We start from the raw sequence: 17,824 nt of genomic DNA on the forward strand, positions 1-17,824 counted from the left end.
ACAGTGCACACTGTGTTGTGTGAAAGGCCTTAATGTGGAGAGCGGGACCGTGCGGGGTGGCAACAGGCCTATTAAAGACATTCATTAGAGCTGTGCTTATGAGAGAGGGACTAACGGGTGGGCAGTTGAATTAACAGGCCTTTTACATTACAAGCGCACTCAGTCGAGTAGCGCTGGAGCCTTCAGCAAAAGCAAAAATGTTGGTTATTTGATGGTTTTGACGTGAATTTTGTGCGACGAACTGGATTTTGTGAGAAAGTAGGCTCATGTTTTGCAAGAAAACCTAATTTTGGTGTCCACACTGTATGCAGAAAGAGGAGCACTTGGCTAAAAATGTTTTTCTTCACATTTTAAGAGTTAATGTTCTTTATATTGACTCACCCCTTTTTTGTTTGATTTGTTCAAGCAAGTTCTCATTCACTTAATTTTCCAATTCACTCAGTAATGTTACCATTAAAAATAAGTATTAAAATAATTATTAAATAATTTAAATAATAACTAAATAATATAGAAATCTAAAATAAAATGTATATAAACATATTTTTAAAAATGTTCCACAAAGAAAATAATAATAAAACTTTATATGAGTTAAATCAACCATTACCAAGCTTTTTAAAAATTGTTTAAGCATATTTTCATAAAAATTTGTTGCCAATCTCAAAATTAATTACACCATTTAAGGTAATTTAGAATACTTTGAAATCTAAACAAAAAGGCTAAAAACACATTTATAAAATTTATATATAAAAAAAATATATAAATTGCCGGTATGTAAACCACTTCCTAACAGTCCTACCCCTTTTTTGTATGGGTTAGTGTTCAAGCACAATTACACCAATAAAAATAATCTAAAGTCTAGAAAAAACTTATACATCTAAGAAAAATTATGAAAAAAAAATTCATTAAAAAAATCCTAAAATATATTGAATAAATTATACTGTATATGTATATTTTATTACATAAGGCATTGTGAAAGTGGGAAATTAAACTTTAAAAACTAGCTGTATTTATTAGAGCATCACAAACAACGCTATTTTTGATCTGGAGCTAATCCATATTGTGCATTTTACAGCAATTGAAAGTTAAGATAGAATATTGCATTTAACATGTCAAGACACTTATACGTCAGTACAAACAACATTAATTGTATCGTGAACTGATATAGATGTCCGATGGCGAACATTGTGGTCATCTACTCCTGCGTTGCACTTATGAAGGATTACATTGTGCTCTTCCTCTGAATCTGGATTAGTTTACAGCATATTAAGATCTTAAATTCTGGATGTTCATCGGTTGATTGGCAAGTAACAAATGTTTAAACCTCTGTAGAGGCCTGTGGTCTCTTTTACCATGAAGCAGTTGCTTATACAGTATCTCCTCACCTTATTATATTTTTAACACTTGCTGCAAAGTGCGTCCCGTTGCAGATATGCTGAGGTGGGCATTCTTGGAGTTGACTAGGTTTGTGCTCTTTAATGAACCTTGTGTGTTCGGGAGGCCTGAAGGTGATCGCTACTGTACACTCCTATGTAATAGCACGGGATGGCTCATTATAGCGGGGCATAACAATCCGCGCATTAATTTTCCAGCATCCAGTTTTTAATTAATCCAGTAGGCAGTCTTAAACACAGGGTACACAAATTGCCTCCGGCCTCATAATTAATTCTAATGGAAGAAATTAAAAATTGGTGGGGTGTGTTTGGATTGTTCGTCTGTGTTACAGTGGCTTCAAGCTCGCTGGAGCGACGCTGTCACCGACAAGGATCTCTTACTTACTGCCCTGACCAATCTAGCTCTCTGCTTTCACTGGCACGCAAGCATGGAGATGCATTGTGGTTGAGTGTGCATATGTTGTTTTGCTTGTGCATTAGGACCTGGTCCACCCTCTGGTAGATATTCTACAAATTGTGCCTTTTCTGTCCATTACCTCCAGGACTCTTGTGTACTAAAATGATATGTCTTTAACTTATTCTATTTTATGTTCATTTCTCATTTATTTGAATAGTTTTTTTTATTTCATTACTTTTTATGTTCTTAAAACACTCTTTTTTTCTTTTCTTTATTCCGTTTCTTTCATCACTGCACAAGCCAGGGGTGTCCAAAGTGTGGTGTAAGGGCCATTTGCGGCCCATAGCCTGTTTATATTGGCCTCCAGCACCTGCAAACCAAAATGTCAGACTGCTTGTGCGTCTTACAGTAGAAGATCTTGGATGATTTCTGTGCATCCGGTCATGATGAACTTGCATCCCAGATGTTCTGTCAATCAGGCAGTTGTGGCGGCTATTTCTCAGTCTCTGGTAGGAATGGGGGGTTACTGAGCAAGTTATGGGGGATGCCATCTTGGACCCCTGAAATATGTACATTTCCGGCAGGATTCACATGCTCCGTGGATTTGGTAAGTTTTTGTATGTTAAAGCCCTCAAATAGTTGTTGAAATAATAATGATTGGATCGATGTTAGCGTGTGTAACGTCATTTAATTAATGCAAATCGTATTAGAAAATGGTAAGGTAGTGAACAAACACTCAGTGATTGCTGAAGCTTGGAAAAGGTGTAGGATAAAATCAACTCAGCTGCTTCCTATTTCTTTTTGGATGTTGAATTGTTCCTTAATGTAACTTGTTCTTGCACTTGAACTTGCACATTCAAAAACAGACCATGACCACGTATCAAGAAGAACCCAGCGACATTGGTTTGTTTTTATCAATACACATCTTCTTCCGCAGGCCCTTGCACATTTTGGTGTGCAACGCAGCGGTGTGCACTCAGCCGTGGAGTCTGACGGAGGACGGCTTGGAGTCCACCTTTCAGACCTGCCATTTGGGTCACTTCCTGCTGGTCCAGAGCCTACAGGACGTGCTGCGTCGCTCTGTTCCTGCTCGTGTTGTGGTTGTGTCATCTGAGTCTCACAGGTAAGATTTTTTGCCATTGTTGTCTCTATCTGTTACATGTGGTACCATATAGTTTCCAAGGTCTGATTACTGTGATACTCCAGTTTCCATAAAAATGTAGCGAGATTTTTTTTGCATCGAACGGGTTTGTCCTCATGTGAATTTTCTGGGATTTTACTCATAGTCATGCACCATATTTAGTATAAAAGACACTTATGTTATCCTGTGCCAAGTGCAAACTGCACTCGACAAGAGGTCATGTTTTGGGTGCTGCTGTTCGGTTCGCTGGTAGGAGTGTGTAAAAACTATATTTCCAAGGAACAGCAAACAGGAGGCTCATGAGTTAAGGAAGAATGCATTCAATTTTGGTGCAGGTCTGAGTAAAGATGCAGATTGACTGAATATTTTCAGTTACAGTCTGCTTGCATTTGGGCCAAGTGGTGCAGTGCCCCACACGATCCAGCAGATGGAGCTGTGGTGAAAAAAGAGGTTGTCTAGCATGATGTGATTTGACAATACAATGAGTATCCAGCGTTGGTTGGACATTCATGCACGCACCATACCAGATTTCCAGCACTGAAGGATTAATTAATAGTCTGATTCACACCGAAGACAGTAAACATTTATGTTTTATAGAAAGTAAACTACTGCAGTTTGAACATTACAGCTTAACGATTTCCTGGTAAACTTAACACGCTGCTGTATTCTGTTGTTTTAAAAGTTGTATTCTCGTCATTTGACCTTTGGTGGCTCAAAAAGAACTGTTCAGAACAATAGAGTTTAAGCGTTAAGCCTCCAAGACCAGTCATGCAGTACGTGCTCGCTACGTTGCTCGCTACTTTTGGCCCCAAACTGATAGATCAGACTTAATGTGTATTGTCAAACATGACAGCCTCAGTCACTGGAAAACTCATTTCCCACCACACGCTGTCACTATAAATTAAACGTATCATCAACATGATGGATGGACTTATCAGCTAAAATGTACTTTGCGTTCAATGGGAGCCCCCCCTGACTCAGCCCCTTTCTGCCTCATTTTCCCTCCTTCCCCAATTCCTTGTCCTTTTTCTCAGAGCAGCTTCAAAAGTGTCATGGTTTTTTGCTGTCATACAGCAGACAAGCATGATGTCTCGCAGTGTTGTGCGACGCCATGCCCCGGGTCGTGTGTATCGCAGGCAGCGAACGGGGGTGCGTAACATCGATCCAGCTTTCAGTCAGTCAGAAGGTCTGGCCGAGTGATTGATTGGAGCTCGATGGAATGACCTGAGACCAGGAGAACATGTGCACAGCTGTTCTAGCAGATCAAACGGCGGCACTGTTTTATGAGTTATGCTTTGCAGAGCGCCATGCATGAGAGGAGTGGAACAGCAAAAGGGGGGATGCTTTGACACTCCTATTCACTTAAGGTCGCACTATTATTACATTCTGTTGGTGAAGTAAAGGAGGAAGCTGACTGGAAATGCCAGGAAGGAAGTCCTGACAGTGTTTGATTGATGCTAAACTTGCCTACAGAGAAAGAAAAGGGAGTGGACATGGATTTTGGTGGCTCTCAGAATGTATGACAAGCCTTGGCAAACCTGCATGTTCTAATGAGATCCAATATAAAAGATTTGGCAATAATTCTGTCTTTATAAAATATATGGTAAAGAGTACAACAATTATTGGATAGATTATACTGTACTTATGAAAAGGTAGTACACTTCTCTAGCATTGCGGAGCATAGTCACCATAATGAAAAAACATTAATATCGCAAATGTTTTCAATCAAATCCAATAAATATGAAGCTAAATTGTGTTAATAAATACTATCATAGTGCCAAAATAATAGAAAGGCCTTATGCATAAGAACTCTTGCATTGACTGTGCAGGTGTATGTAATATTGGTAGGTTTTCTTTTTACGCCACCCGAGATATATACTATGACTTCACCTATGACTTTCAAAGGATGTCTAAGCCACAGCAGAGAGTCACACTACGAGACAGACAGGGGGTTAAAAAAAGAGTGGAAATAGACAATATCTCCCATGATATCTTCCATTCTGTCCACCTCATTCCCGACCGATATTACATCCACTGATGTCACCCCCACCCTTCTTCTTTGTTTGTGTTATTTTCAGTTTCCGCCGATTTTCTTGTTGATTCACTTAGCCTCCCTTCACATCCAGTGTGCGACCCCTGACCTGCCAGCATATTGTATTCCCTTAAGCCCCTTGTCCGCTGCTAAAGCACTGACCTATAAGGGAACAAGGGTTGGAGAGATGAACTCACGGGTAATGGCTGGACACTTTATCAGTTTGCCACACAGGGGCTTACTGGGGAATTGGGCCCAGTACCGGTTGACTTTGTCCTCCAACTGCACATCAGATCTGCTCATACAAGGGGAGATGATATCCTTCATGAAATAACCTCTGATAGATGCGGCCTCAGCTATGGCCCCATGCATTTATTAACGGAAGACAGTGGAACCCCCTAAATCGAATACTTCTGAGGTCGTAAAATTGAGAATTAGACCAACATTTTCAAGGAACGTCGTCGTCTAAGCAGGGTTATTCAACAAAATTGTTCTGGGGTCCACATGTTAGAAAGCTAGTCAACGATCCTCTCTATAACAGAAGTGCTCTGCTGTCTTGAAGGACGTACAGCAAAAACACTAGTCAGGGGTCTCAAACTCGCCGAGCATATTTTGTGGCCCCCTATTTTATATGAAAGTTTAATGTAAGTGCAGCCCACACTTCCTGGATAATTTATATTCATATTGTGACAATCTTGAATCCCACAAGAGATGGGCAGAAGCGCTTGAGGTTGCTTAATACCCTAGTAACACTAGGCAGAATGAGCCAGAACGCCGTCGTAATGAAAATTCTTGGTTTATTCCTGGATATTTGAAGTGCATTCTAAAAATTCTGACTGCATTCTGAGTGCATTCCAAATATTAGGGCCCATTCTTGTGGCCGGCCCGAATATTTCGAGCATGCTAAAAACTTTCTGGGTGGATTTGAAGTGGAAAAATATCGAACGGTAATCTAACTGTCCTGAACGGTATCCTATGGATTTTAAAGGTAATCTAACCACACTCTAACCGAATTCTAAATATTTTTACAGAATTGTAAATATTCTTACGGTATTCCAAAAGCATTCTGATCACGTCTGGGGAAAAAAAAACACAGGCAAGCTGCCACTGAAACGTCACTATTAAGCATCGCCTTACTCACATGACATCACATTCACATCAATTCACATCAGTGCCAAGGAAAAAAGTGGCCATGTTAACTCCACTAGCGGTGTGGACAGCGCAGAGGTGCTGAAAAGCAACAAGACTTTCATTCCGGCTGGTTGTGCTTAGTGTGACGGGGGCTTAAAGGAAAGCTGCATTTTTTGGGGAGTTTTGCCCATAATCCACAATCCTTACATGAGACATGAACGTGTAAAACCATAATTGTAAAACTAAACAGTTTTGTGTTTAAATTTTTGTCCTTCTGAAACTGATTAATTGGATTTACATTATTTCCTATGGGAAAAGTAGATTCGGTTAACATCCGTTTCGGTTAGAGTCGGATCTTCTGAAATGAGTTAATGACGCTAACCAAGGTTCCGCTGCACAAGTAAAAATGTTAGTTCCTCAAGTCAATTGATTTATCAAACTCTGTCTGCTACAGTCGTTATGAAGTTGCAGCACATTAAATGAAAAGCCTGCAGATGTTGTAATTTAGCCAAGCAAGGATGTTGCGGAAGGCGACAGTAAACAAGAGGCAACCAGCTTATAAAAAATGGCAAGGAAAGCAGCTGACATTTTGATTGGTTGTTTTCTAATGACTGGATTAATATGCAGGATGTGTTCCATCTCTCCAACATACACATATACAACACAGGGTGTGTAGTTTTTGTGAATTGTGATGTGACTGTGCGACGACACACACGCACACAACATGGCGAGTAGTGTTATGTTTAAGGGGCCATGTCAAACATCTGGATTTTAACAGCTCTGTCGCAAGGCAATTAAAGAACATCATGTTTTTGATTTGTGTGCAGCCTGTACCTCGCATCTGCCCGCACATAATCAGAGAGAGTTCTCTCTTACTCTAACTACACCCGCTATGATTTATCTTCCAGGTTCACAGACTTGTTAGACTCGTGTGGTAAGGTAGACCTGGCCATGTTGTCTCCAGCTCGCAAGGACTACTGGTCCATGCTGGCCTACAATCGGGCCAAACTGTGCAACATCCTCTTCAGCAACGAACTCCACCGCCGCCTCTCTCCTCACGGGGTCACATCCAACGCAGTGCATCCTGGGAATATGGTGTACACCTCCATACACAGAAGCTGGTGGCTGATGACCTTCCTCTTCACTCTGGTTAGACCTTTCACCAAGTCATGGGTAAGTACAAATGTTATATGATTTACTTTTACGAGTTAATCGTCATGTTTGTGCCAATTTCAGTGTGGTTTGGTGTGCCATGCTACAGACTGGAAGGTTTATTGAACTTATGGAAAATGCAACTAATAGGTAGAGTGAAGGGGCTCTAGGACAGAGGCCTGGGGAACACCAGCCGCTGTGATTTCTTCCTATTCTTTGTCAAATACAGTCCAAAAAATTAAAGACTTTTTTAGATTAATTAAATTAAAGAATTTTTTTGTTAGCATCTTCTACACAGTTGTATTTTGTAAATCAAAACAAAAAACAACATTGGTTTTGGTGGTTAGATAGAGGTTGGTGTCAAAACTTACGGAAAATGTGGGCAAGAAGTTGAATGTCGATGATAAAGTGACGGGGCCCAAGGATAGAGGCCTGGGGAACACCAGTGAGTTTGATTTCCTCCAATTCTTTGTTACATGCACTCAAAAAAATTCAACACAGATTAAATTTTTGTGTCAACCTACAATTTCATTTGTAGGTCAACACACAAAAAAAGATGACATTTGAAAGTAGTTTTGTTTGAAATAACAAAACAATTACATTTGCTAGAGGTGAAAATTCTGTCCACATCAGTATGCAGACAGTTAAACACATTTTTGCAACAGGTGGCACACTTGCAACTAATGTTAAGACCTTTTTTTTAAATCAAAGAAACATTTGTGGAAAAATCCCCATTAAAATCAATGATGAATGGCTGAATTGAACAATTCCATGTTGCAGACTGATGGTAACGTTGAGTGACCATATTTTCTGGACTATAAGTCCCACTTTTTTCTTTTTTTTTTTGTAATCACCATTTAATTAACATTTCCTTGAATCATAACATAACATCCTTGTCCCCCACCATCACCTCCTTTTTCTTTCCCTGTTCTCAAACCCAAGGCCATCACACCATTGTCCTTAGTTCAATAGCTGAAGCAACATAGCCCAAAGTCCATTGTAGCATTGTCCATACAAGTCCCATACTTTGCCCACATGATTAAAGCCTTATGGTTGGCTAATGTCTTACATGTTCTTTTGTCCATTGTCCAATGAATATACCCTACAGGCTGTCCTACAATTCTATAAAATAGATCTGACTACCGGTATATTCCTGTCTACAGCAAGCTTACATAATGTCAAATATATTGAAAATAGTTTCTCAATTTTCTGTTATAAAGTGGTACACATCCAAATTGTTTACATTTGTTCAAAAGCTGGTACTCTAGCCATCTCCATCGCCCATTTATGAACAAATGGTGGTCCCTCCTTTTCTACTTTTTAAAAATATCTAGCAATCATGCCGCTTGTGTGAATCCAATTCTTAGTGTCTTTATCTTGTTCAGTTAAAACAGAATCATCTCCCACGGCAAATAATCTAGGGCTATATGAAATCAGTGTATCTACAATCTCACTTAAATTTTTATGAATTTTATTTTTGCCCCAAATTTCAGAATTTCTTTGCAAAACCATAAGGTATGAGCAAGATTTCCTTCTCCCTGATTAGAGCGCCAACAATTAGGTGATTCTTTTAGCCCCAGATGAAACAGTCTCAGAGTGGTCTGGTAATAACGATGCAAAATTTTAAATTGTATGAGGCGTACCCTAGCATCTCTTGATTATTTTTCATCTTTTTAAAAGGCCCCCTCCAAACTATTTTTATCAATTGTGAGATTTAATTCCTTTTCCCATATCATTAGTTACATTAAGAGGCGCATCACTTAAAGTCCATATCAACATTGCATAGTATGCGGACACCTCATGGCCTTCTTAAAATAACATGATTAAAAAACTCACAAGTCACAGGGGCCAATTGAGGCACAATGAAAACTACTATTCTACTATTTCTTCAAATGATTTTAATATGCCATGATTGTACAAATCATTCAAAGCAGAAATGCCTTTATCCAGCCACTCTTTCCACAGAATAGGTGTTTTATCAATGCATAACTTGGGGTTGGACCATGTACTTGATCTAAGATTGCGATAGACATCAAACTTAATTGGGTCTGCAAGTTTATGCCAGATTGATTTAAGATGTGATATGATAGGGTGTTGCTTGATATAGATATAGATATCTTTTGTAGAGGAAGGATTGAATTTAATATAACTATTTCCATTTTAAACCAGGGTGCGGCCCTTTCAGGGGGCAATGACCACTGAGCTAAATATCTCAGACTAGAAGCATAATAGTAATACAACATCTTGTGGAGGCCAAGCCCACCATTTTCTACCGGCCTATGCAACTTATTTAAATTCATTCTTGGGCATTTCCCATTCCAAATACAGTTTTTTCTTAATTTATCAAACTGGCTAAAATAAGACATGAGGACCTCAAGAAGGGTGGGAATGCACACTTTTTTCATAGTTTGGCTGATCTCAACTTACATATGCAAATACACAGTATATATAATTTAACATGTTTTTAAATGTTAATTCATGAACCAAGGAGTGAACATTACCAACAACAGTGGTCAGGCTTGTGATAACTATATGCTACTCCTGCCACACAGTGATGTGGAATGAGATCGGGAACTTGGTGAACTTGCTCGTTAAATTTGCTGGCTTGTTATGTTAATTTAGCCTATCATCCTCCCAGGTATGCTATTTATGCAAATGTGTAGCTGAATAACTGTTAATGTTATGTTAACACACAGGACACCCATTCAGCTTGTTGTTCTGTGTGTTACTGTGAAGTTGAGAAACTTGTCTTTCCAGAATAAATGTCTTTGCTAGGTCTTGAATTTTGTGAAATAAATTTAGAAATACCGTAATTTTTGGACTATTGAGCGCATCTAAATTTAAGATGCACCAACTAAATTGAAAGAGAAAAAAAGAGGAGTATACAGTATATTTATAGGCCGCAGGTGTCCACATCGTAACATGGGATATTTATTACACCGAAAGAAGTTACACAGAAAGCTTTTAAAAATCTTTTAATTAAATAAATGCTTTTTTCCAAACAGTGCGTGTAATATGGCTAGTTAAACAGTAGCCCCCCAAAAAAGTCGCTGTCATCGCCATCTTCATCCTCCTCCTTGCGCAGTAAACCACTAAAGTTGCCTTCTTCAGTGTCAGAACCGAACAGCCCCACAATTCTTTCGCCACAGTGGACTTCCCGACACTGCTCCACGCTGCCAAGATCCACCGGAAGACCCGAGCAAAAGCCGCTGGATCGCCTTTAAGCTGAAAGCTGCATCACATGCACCTCTCCACTCGTTCTCCATGATGAGTGCCTGTGCACGAAGCACAACATGACTGCTCCAAAGCACACAAGATGTGACCACAAATTAGATGCATCACTGTGTAAGGCGTGAGAAAAAAGTAGCGGCTTGTACACCGGAAATTACGGTAAATGCAACCCATAGTCCAGTGCGACCTACACTGGATATGTTTTTTTTATATACCTTATATGATGCATTTCGTGATACATTTTTTGACTGATGCGACTTATACTCTGGAGCGACTCATAGTCTGGAAAATACGGTACTTTTGAATGTCAAACTTCAACTTAAGGTGAATTTTTTTAAAAAGTTCTAAATAATGTATTTCAAAACATACTGTATACAGCCAAACAGCGCATGTTGATTGTACTACAGTGTCTATGGTATCTCCACCCTACCACCAATACCAACTTGAGAGGTGACTGGAAGTTATTTTACCACCCTTTACAACCTTTGACAGTGGAAACTCTTTAAATATTATAACATACCGAACTGAACCAAACGCTACTCTTGTAGTTTGCAGTCACTCGAATGGGTCTGTAATGCTGCAGCAGTTGCTCTTAAGCAGTGTGCCAAGTCACTTTGCTGTATTTGTTTTTCTCCCATTGTGACTCACTTACTGTTAATACCAGAGTCAGCTTTTTATTTGTCTTGTTTGCGGGATGGAATAGAGGAAAAAGAATGGAGAGGAGGAAGAAGGTCTGTTTTTCTCATGGAGATATTCTCTAGCTTGTTTCCCTCCTCTTGCCTTGTCACTGTTTATACAACTCTGATGGACTCTTCCCCTCACAGGGGGGGTTAGGGTTCAGGATCCTGTGTACTGCAACTTTTGGTTTACAGCACAAACTCAGGTCTATACATGTTCTCTGTCATGGGTACACAATGAACTTCTCTTTCTTATATCACCTCTGCTTGAGAGAGTACAGTAAACACATTATGTCCACACAGACTATCATTGAGAGGAAACTGTGGGGATGGGGGCTGATGCTGAACTCACAGGATGTTTGGTTTATTTGTTGGATTAAAAGCTGGTTCCCTCTGAAAAGCAATGCTTTCTTATGACGCCACTGCTAAGAGTTTGGCTTTGGGCACTTTGTTTTGGGTTCAGCATGGGGACTTGAAGTGCAGAGTGGTCATACAACAATGGAGTGAGTGTTTCCTCCATGGATTAGGGTTCCAAAGGAGGGTATACTGTATGTACACTGGAACCTCTATTTTCATTATCAGTCAGTTTCAGGACTTTAGATAAAAGTGACATATGAAAGCCAAAGTCATTTTTTCCATAGGTAATAATGTAAGTCCAATTAATCTGTTCCATACATGTACAATTGAACAAAAACACGTTTTATATAGAATGATTATAGTGTAACAGTTGGATTTGACTGAAGTTGATTGGTCATGCCTGTTCAGTGGGGCGCACAGATGATGTCATCAAAAAGGTGTCTGTTGTAGTTCGGTGTGCTGGCACATGTGTTGAATAAACGGAGCCGACATGTTCTCTCCAAAGAGCACAAGTTTTTGAGTTTTTGTCCCGTAAAGATACGCCCCACACCTTCGACGCTACATTAGTGGGTCATTGGTGGGACATTGGTGGGTCATTGGTGGGACAAAAAGTCAGGAACTTGTGCAGGTACAATCATCATTACACACACTGACCCAGTTCGATTTCTGTCATGTGTCTGGCTTAAACTAACTAAGGAATAGGCCTGTCACGATAATGGATAAATCGATTAATCGAACAATAAAAAAAAACATAAATTGACATGTGCGCATATGCCCATTTGTTTTCATCGTCTCTCTGTACCACACAGGCAGAGTGCTAGCAGTTAGCAAGTTAGCAAGCAAATGCTAATATGAATGGAGGCACAAAAGCCATGGTTTCTAAGCCGAATGCCACAGCCTATGTGGATGTGAAGCAGAGCCTTCGTCCCGACAGTCGACGCTTGGAGGCTTTTGTTCGGCAAAGTAAATCTAAAACCAAACAGTGCAAAATGGTGCACGCTCACAGACAGTGTTGCTCGCGACATTGCAAAAGGAATGCAACCTTTGAATACGGTTGAAAAGCCAACATTTCGGGAAATGTTAGAAATGTTTGACAGACAGTACGAATTGCCTGGGAGGACGTTCATGTCACAAACAGCAATTGTTGAAGGACATCAGAAACATTGCATTTTACTCCGCCAACACAGATATGTTGTCCAGCTCAAATGTGACCCCCATATTTGTTTAACAATATACTACATAACCGTGCGTGTGTGTGTGTGTGTGTGTGTGTGTGTGTTTGTGTGTGGTTTTTATTGGAGTGTTTTTTTCTTCACAGAGACAGGATCTATTTTTTTTTTTTATTATTTTTGGTTATTATTCAGATTTTTATGTAAGTGCAGTTTTTGCTAAAAGAGACTGAAAGTCCCTTTTATTTTCATTGAGTTTTTTTTGTCTTTTATTGTTTTTTTATTATGTTGTTTGTTTAATTTATTAAAAAACATTCCAATTACAATGTTAATTACTCTTGAGAAATTAAAGTTTTTTGCTTTTGATACGTTGTATTCATTATTTTTCTGTATAATTAATGAAAAAAATGTTGTCAATAATATCGATCATAAACAATAATTCGTAGGACCATTATTAGCCAGCAAAATTTGTTATTGTGGCAGGCCTACTCAGGACCCTTTACATTACAATCCCATTGTAACAGACGCTATCTTCTTACTTTGCAATGGGTATTTTTCCTGAATCAATAGTGTTTCTCACATTCCTTTTCAAAGTTCTGGCAGTTGTGTGTTATTTTGCAGTTATTTTGCAGCTGTACTCAATAAAAAAAAGTACTGTTCAGCTGTACAATAACAGAGACGGAGTACAAACACTGTGACAATTTTTTGGCAATAATTTTTGCAGAAAACCAAATTCTGCGAAAACCAGGGTGTACAAAAACAGAGGTTCCATTGTACTTGTTTGTGTAAGATAACTTCTACTCCGGAACTGAAAGAAATAGTCAGACCTAATTTGTTGCCCGTGCCAATATTGTTCTGTTAAATACACCACATGGTGGCACTGTTATTACACCCCATAGGTTGGGTTGACTTGAAATTTCTCAAACAGATCAATGCGCTCTACAAAACAGATGACTTTAGAGTGTTTAGCCGAATCACCATGAAATTTTATACACACCTTTAGAGAACTGACAAGCTCGTCTGTCAAATTTGAGCAGGATAGGTTGAAAAACATGGCCGCCATCATGCTAAACATATTTGCATGGGCACGGGTGGGACTTAGGAACTAAGTATCCACAAGTCATTTTTAAGCTTTAAAATGATTAAAACCAAAACGGTATTACATGTATGCTAGTATGACTGCCCCAAAAACACTAATTCTGACACATTTTCTTGTAGGTTTTTCAGATTTAAGTGCAGCGTAAACTGGATGTCAATGCTGTGTACTTTGTTTGTCTATGTGGGTGTTTTTTGGGGTTTTTTTTGGGGGGGAGCGGCTTTTTTTGGATGCAAGCACGCAGATGCAATTATCGGAGTGGATCCAGAAAGGGGCGATGACTCTCCTACACATGCTTAATTAAACGTAGTGTAGATGTTAGTAAATATTAAAGGGCAAAGGTAGGGTTGCTAATTAAAATTTGGCAGTGCTGACACAGCCATTAGCTAAAACTTGTGTCTGATAACAACCGCACACAGACAACGCACACACGCACACACGGGCACACACGCACACAGACGCCCCGACACACCCTTAAGCAGCGCGTTTGCTTTTATTTAAATCTGGCCTTGATAAGACCCCTGGAAGTGTATCCTCTTTAAGACCCCACTCCTCACTCCTTTTGCCCCCCCACATTAAGGGCTTAATAAAACAGTGATATTATTTCTAGTTATTGGTTGCGGGGCTATGAAGATGCTATCGCTTTAATTGCTTGCGCACACTTTCGGGATCCACGGAGATTGTTCGGGGATGCAAACATAAGCAGAATGTCGAGTCCAAAAAAAAAAAAACAATCACAGAGCCCCCCTGTGTGTGTGATTGCGCAAATAACCTGCCTCTCATTTAAACCACAGCTTTGATTTATGGGAACGCACGTGGAGTGATATACACGAGCACTAGCACCAATGTACAGAAACATACAAAGCTACATACAATTTTAAAAATAAAAAAAAAAAAATCATTCATTGTTTAAAATGTGAATGGCAACTAAATGACTTGGGGGGCTGGATGATGTCATCACCGGAAAATAAATCTTTGAAATATTGTGAAAATATTTAAAACACAAACAAACACTTTACAGCACACATGAACAGCACTGTTTACTTAATTTTGACCAAGATGGGAGGGCTGAATAACATAATCGCCGAAGAATAAAGTCAACAAGTCAAGCAACACAAACTGCGGTTCACAATTAACAGCACAATCCAGCACATTTGAGGCACTGAACGGCACTGACTGAAACGACTTTGTCGGTTTCCTGTCGGATGTGGGGTGCAACTTCATGCAGGTCAGATTCTCTACTAGCAGTTGAAAAATAAAACGAGTGTTTAAAAAGTGCACAACAGCTAAATGACTTGGTGGCTTGAAATGAAGCACAAACGATCAACACAATTTTGCTCAATTGGGACCAAGGTGGGGGGGGCCTGAATGACATAATTTCCGGAGAACAGATCCTTAATAAGTCAAAAAGTAAGTATAATTCATGGCACAATTCCTAAACAACAGTTTAACCGGCACAAACTATTTTACCAGTTTTCCTAAGAGGTGTGTGGCATGGGGGGTGGGCAAGTTTGTGCTGGTTAGATCCTCTAGTTAGTAGTAGTAAGTAATCTTTTAGTGTTTAGTGCACTGAAGGCCAAAAACATATCGGGATCGCCTGAACTTTTTTTGTGTTGTAAAGAAACTTGTCTATTAGCAGAGAGAGCACAGCCCACTCTGCCACTGATGCACAAAGCTGATTCTATTTTGCTGAGTTGTGAAAGGCATCTATAAAGTGCCGTGACATTTTAATCAGCCAAACTATCTCTCGCTAACATCATGTTCTCCTCCCCGCGCCTTCATCTACTTATCAGAGATGGCGCGGCTGGGGCCCTGTAAACCCCTGTTTCTTTAATTCAGCGTGTTTAGAGTGGGAGTTTTCCCTGTGTCCTTTGCTGTGATTATCAGTATTAAATGATCTGGCCTGCAGTGCTTTGCATGGGCTTTGTGTGTGAGAAAGATGAAGGCTGGAAGAACGAGAGGAAACAGCTGTTATCTGAAGTTTGTGATTTATTTGCTGTGATTAATGCTCAAATTTTGATTGACAGATTTAGATTTACAGTATTTGATCTGTGATAGTGAAAGCGTTGGTGAGCTTTATTGATTTTCTGTGTAGTGGAATATATTGAGAACTTAATAGGTTATTGGTTGAAAACTTCAGCATTATTTTTCCAATTTTATATTATGATTAATGTAATGATATTTTGTTATGTACCTGGAGGCAACACAGCCCAATCAATGGCACTCCCCTGAGAAACCCTGCGAAAAACATAATCTGCTGAAAATGTCAGATTTTGGTTTCAAAATACAGTTTTTATATTTATATTTATTTTTGTTAAATGTTGAATCCTTTTTCAAGGTTTTTCGAAAGCTTTAAAATTTTTGATGTAAGTTTTTGTTATACATTGTGTAAACTCCTGATCAGAATTTTGCTATCATTTGAAAAATTGCAAAAAGTTACATTTTACACTCTTGGATCTTAAGGAGGCTCTTAGTAGAGCTCCAAAATGCAAAAAGAAGAAATTGAAGTGATACAAAAAAATTTTTTTGAGTAAGCATTTTATTGCAAACAACCATTAAGCTGAAATAGGCTGTTCATTAGCTGATCAAAAGTTTAAGACCACAGATAAAAAAAACCCTACCTATAACCCCTCTAAAATAGAAATATAATTTTAAAAAAGGACTCAGAAATGAGTAGCTGGGCCATTCTTGTTAATCACCTTAAAAACTGGTTTGGGCATTCTTGATGCCAGTGTTTGCAGGAGGCTCATAGGTATGTTGCTCCAGGTGGTGAAGATGGCTTCACAGAGGGCGTCTACTGTCTGTAACTGATGTCCATTTTGTCAACTTTCCTTGCCATTCATCCCCAAATGTTCTAAATTGGATTTAAGGATTGGATTCAGGGGAACACGCAGGATGGTCCAAAAGAGTGATGTTATTCCTCTGGAAGAAGTCCTATGTAAGGAGGGCATGGTGAACTGCAGCATTGTCCTGTTGAAAAAGCTAGTCATTAACACACAGACGACGGCCTTCAGTCATGAGGGGTGCCCCCTGCAAGATCTCCACATAGCCATCTGCCCTTTGACGCCCCTGCACAACCTGAAGCGCCATTGTTCCATTGAAGGAAAAAGCACCTTGTCCCGCGTCTTGACGGACAGCCAATCGGATCCACCGGCTCAGGACCCGTGACATTGTTTTGGGTCTGCCACTTGACTTTTTTGTTCCATAACTCTCAAGATCTTTTTAGAAGTTTAAAGTGACTGTCTTACTGCGTCCAACCTCAGTAGCAGCGACACACTGTGAGAGGCCGTGCTTAACAATCCGGCCGCGTTCAATGAGAGAAAGGTTTTTTGCGTTTGCCATCAAGAGATCATGACAGTGTGAAAACATTGAAATCGCATTTTTGCAAAGATTTAAGCTTGCTGTGGTCTTGAGCTTTTGATCAGCTGATGAACAGCCTATTTCACTTTAAATTTTTTTGTCTCACTCCCATTTCTTCTTTTTGCATTTGGAAGCTCTACTTAGAACCTCCTAAAGATCCAACAGTGCAAAATGTAAATTCCTGCAATTTTTCGACTGGTCTTAAAATTCTGATAGGGAGTGTATTTCTTATTTGTATGAAGTCTCTCAAAATTGAGCTATTTGTCTACAATGTAGATTTAATCCGACAACACTGACTTTCTGTCATAAGCAATCCTTTATATGCTATATTGTATCACAGCAATAGTAATGCATACAGTAATAGTAAATGCATACTATATATATATATATATATAAAATGTAAACATTTTAGAACATGATTAAATATATTTGATTACATTATTACAATTTTATGTATTTAATATAACATTACGCAGTATATTGTACACAATAATTACAATAAATTAATAAATTATAGTTTTGAAACCAAATTTTTGGGTTATGATTTATTGGTCAATACTTTAATAATGTCAGCCTGTAGGTGACATTTCTAAAGTTAGGAGTCAAAACAGACAAGGCAGACAAGACAAGGTGCACATTTTGACATCTCATTATAAATTGTCTGTACTTTTATTAGTCAGACTGTGTAAC

At 39.1% G+C, this 17,824-nt stretch overlaps 1 protein-coding gene across 2 annotated transcripts in view; it reads left to right on the forward strand.

Annotated features, from left to right (window-relative positions):
- wwox (WW domain containing oxidoreductase) overlaps window positions 1-17,824 on the forward strand; it is a 241,343-nt gene that overhangs the window by 79,342 nt on the left and 144,177 nt on the right. For both annotated transcript variants that reach the window (XM_054775914.1, XM_054775915.1), the window contains exons 7-8: window positions 2,726-2,911; window positions 7,001-7,265. In XM_054775914.1, coding sequence (XP_054631889.1) covers window positions 2,726-2,911; window positions 7,001-7,265 — 451 coding nt within the window. The remainder of the gene's footprint in view (window positions 1-2,725; window positions 2,912-7,000; window positions 7,266-17,824) is intronic.

Source organism: Dunckerocampus dactyliophorus, chromosome 5 (genome assembly GCF_027744805.1).
Source record: "Dunckerocampus dactyliophorus isolate RoL2022-P2 chromosome 5, RoL_Ddac_1.1, whole genome shotgun sequence".
In the NCBI taxonomy this organism is placed as follows: domain Eukaryota; kingdom Metazoa; phylum Chordata; class Actinopteri; order Syngnathiformes; family Syngnathidae; genus Dunckerocampus; species Dunckerocampus dactyliophorus.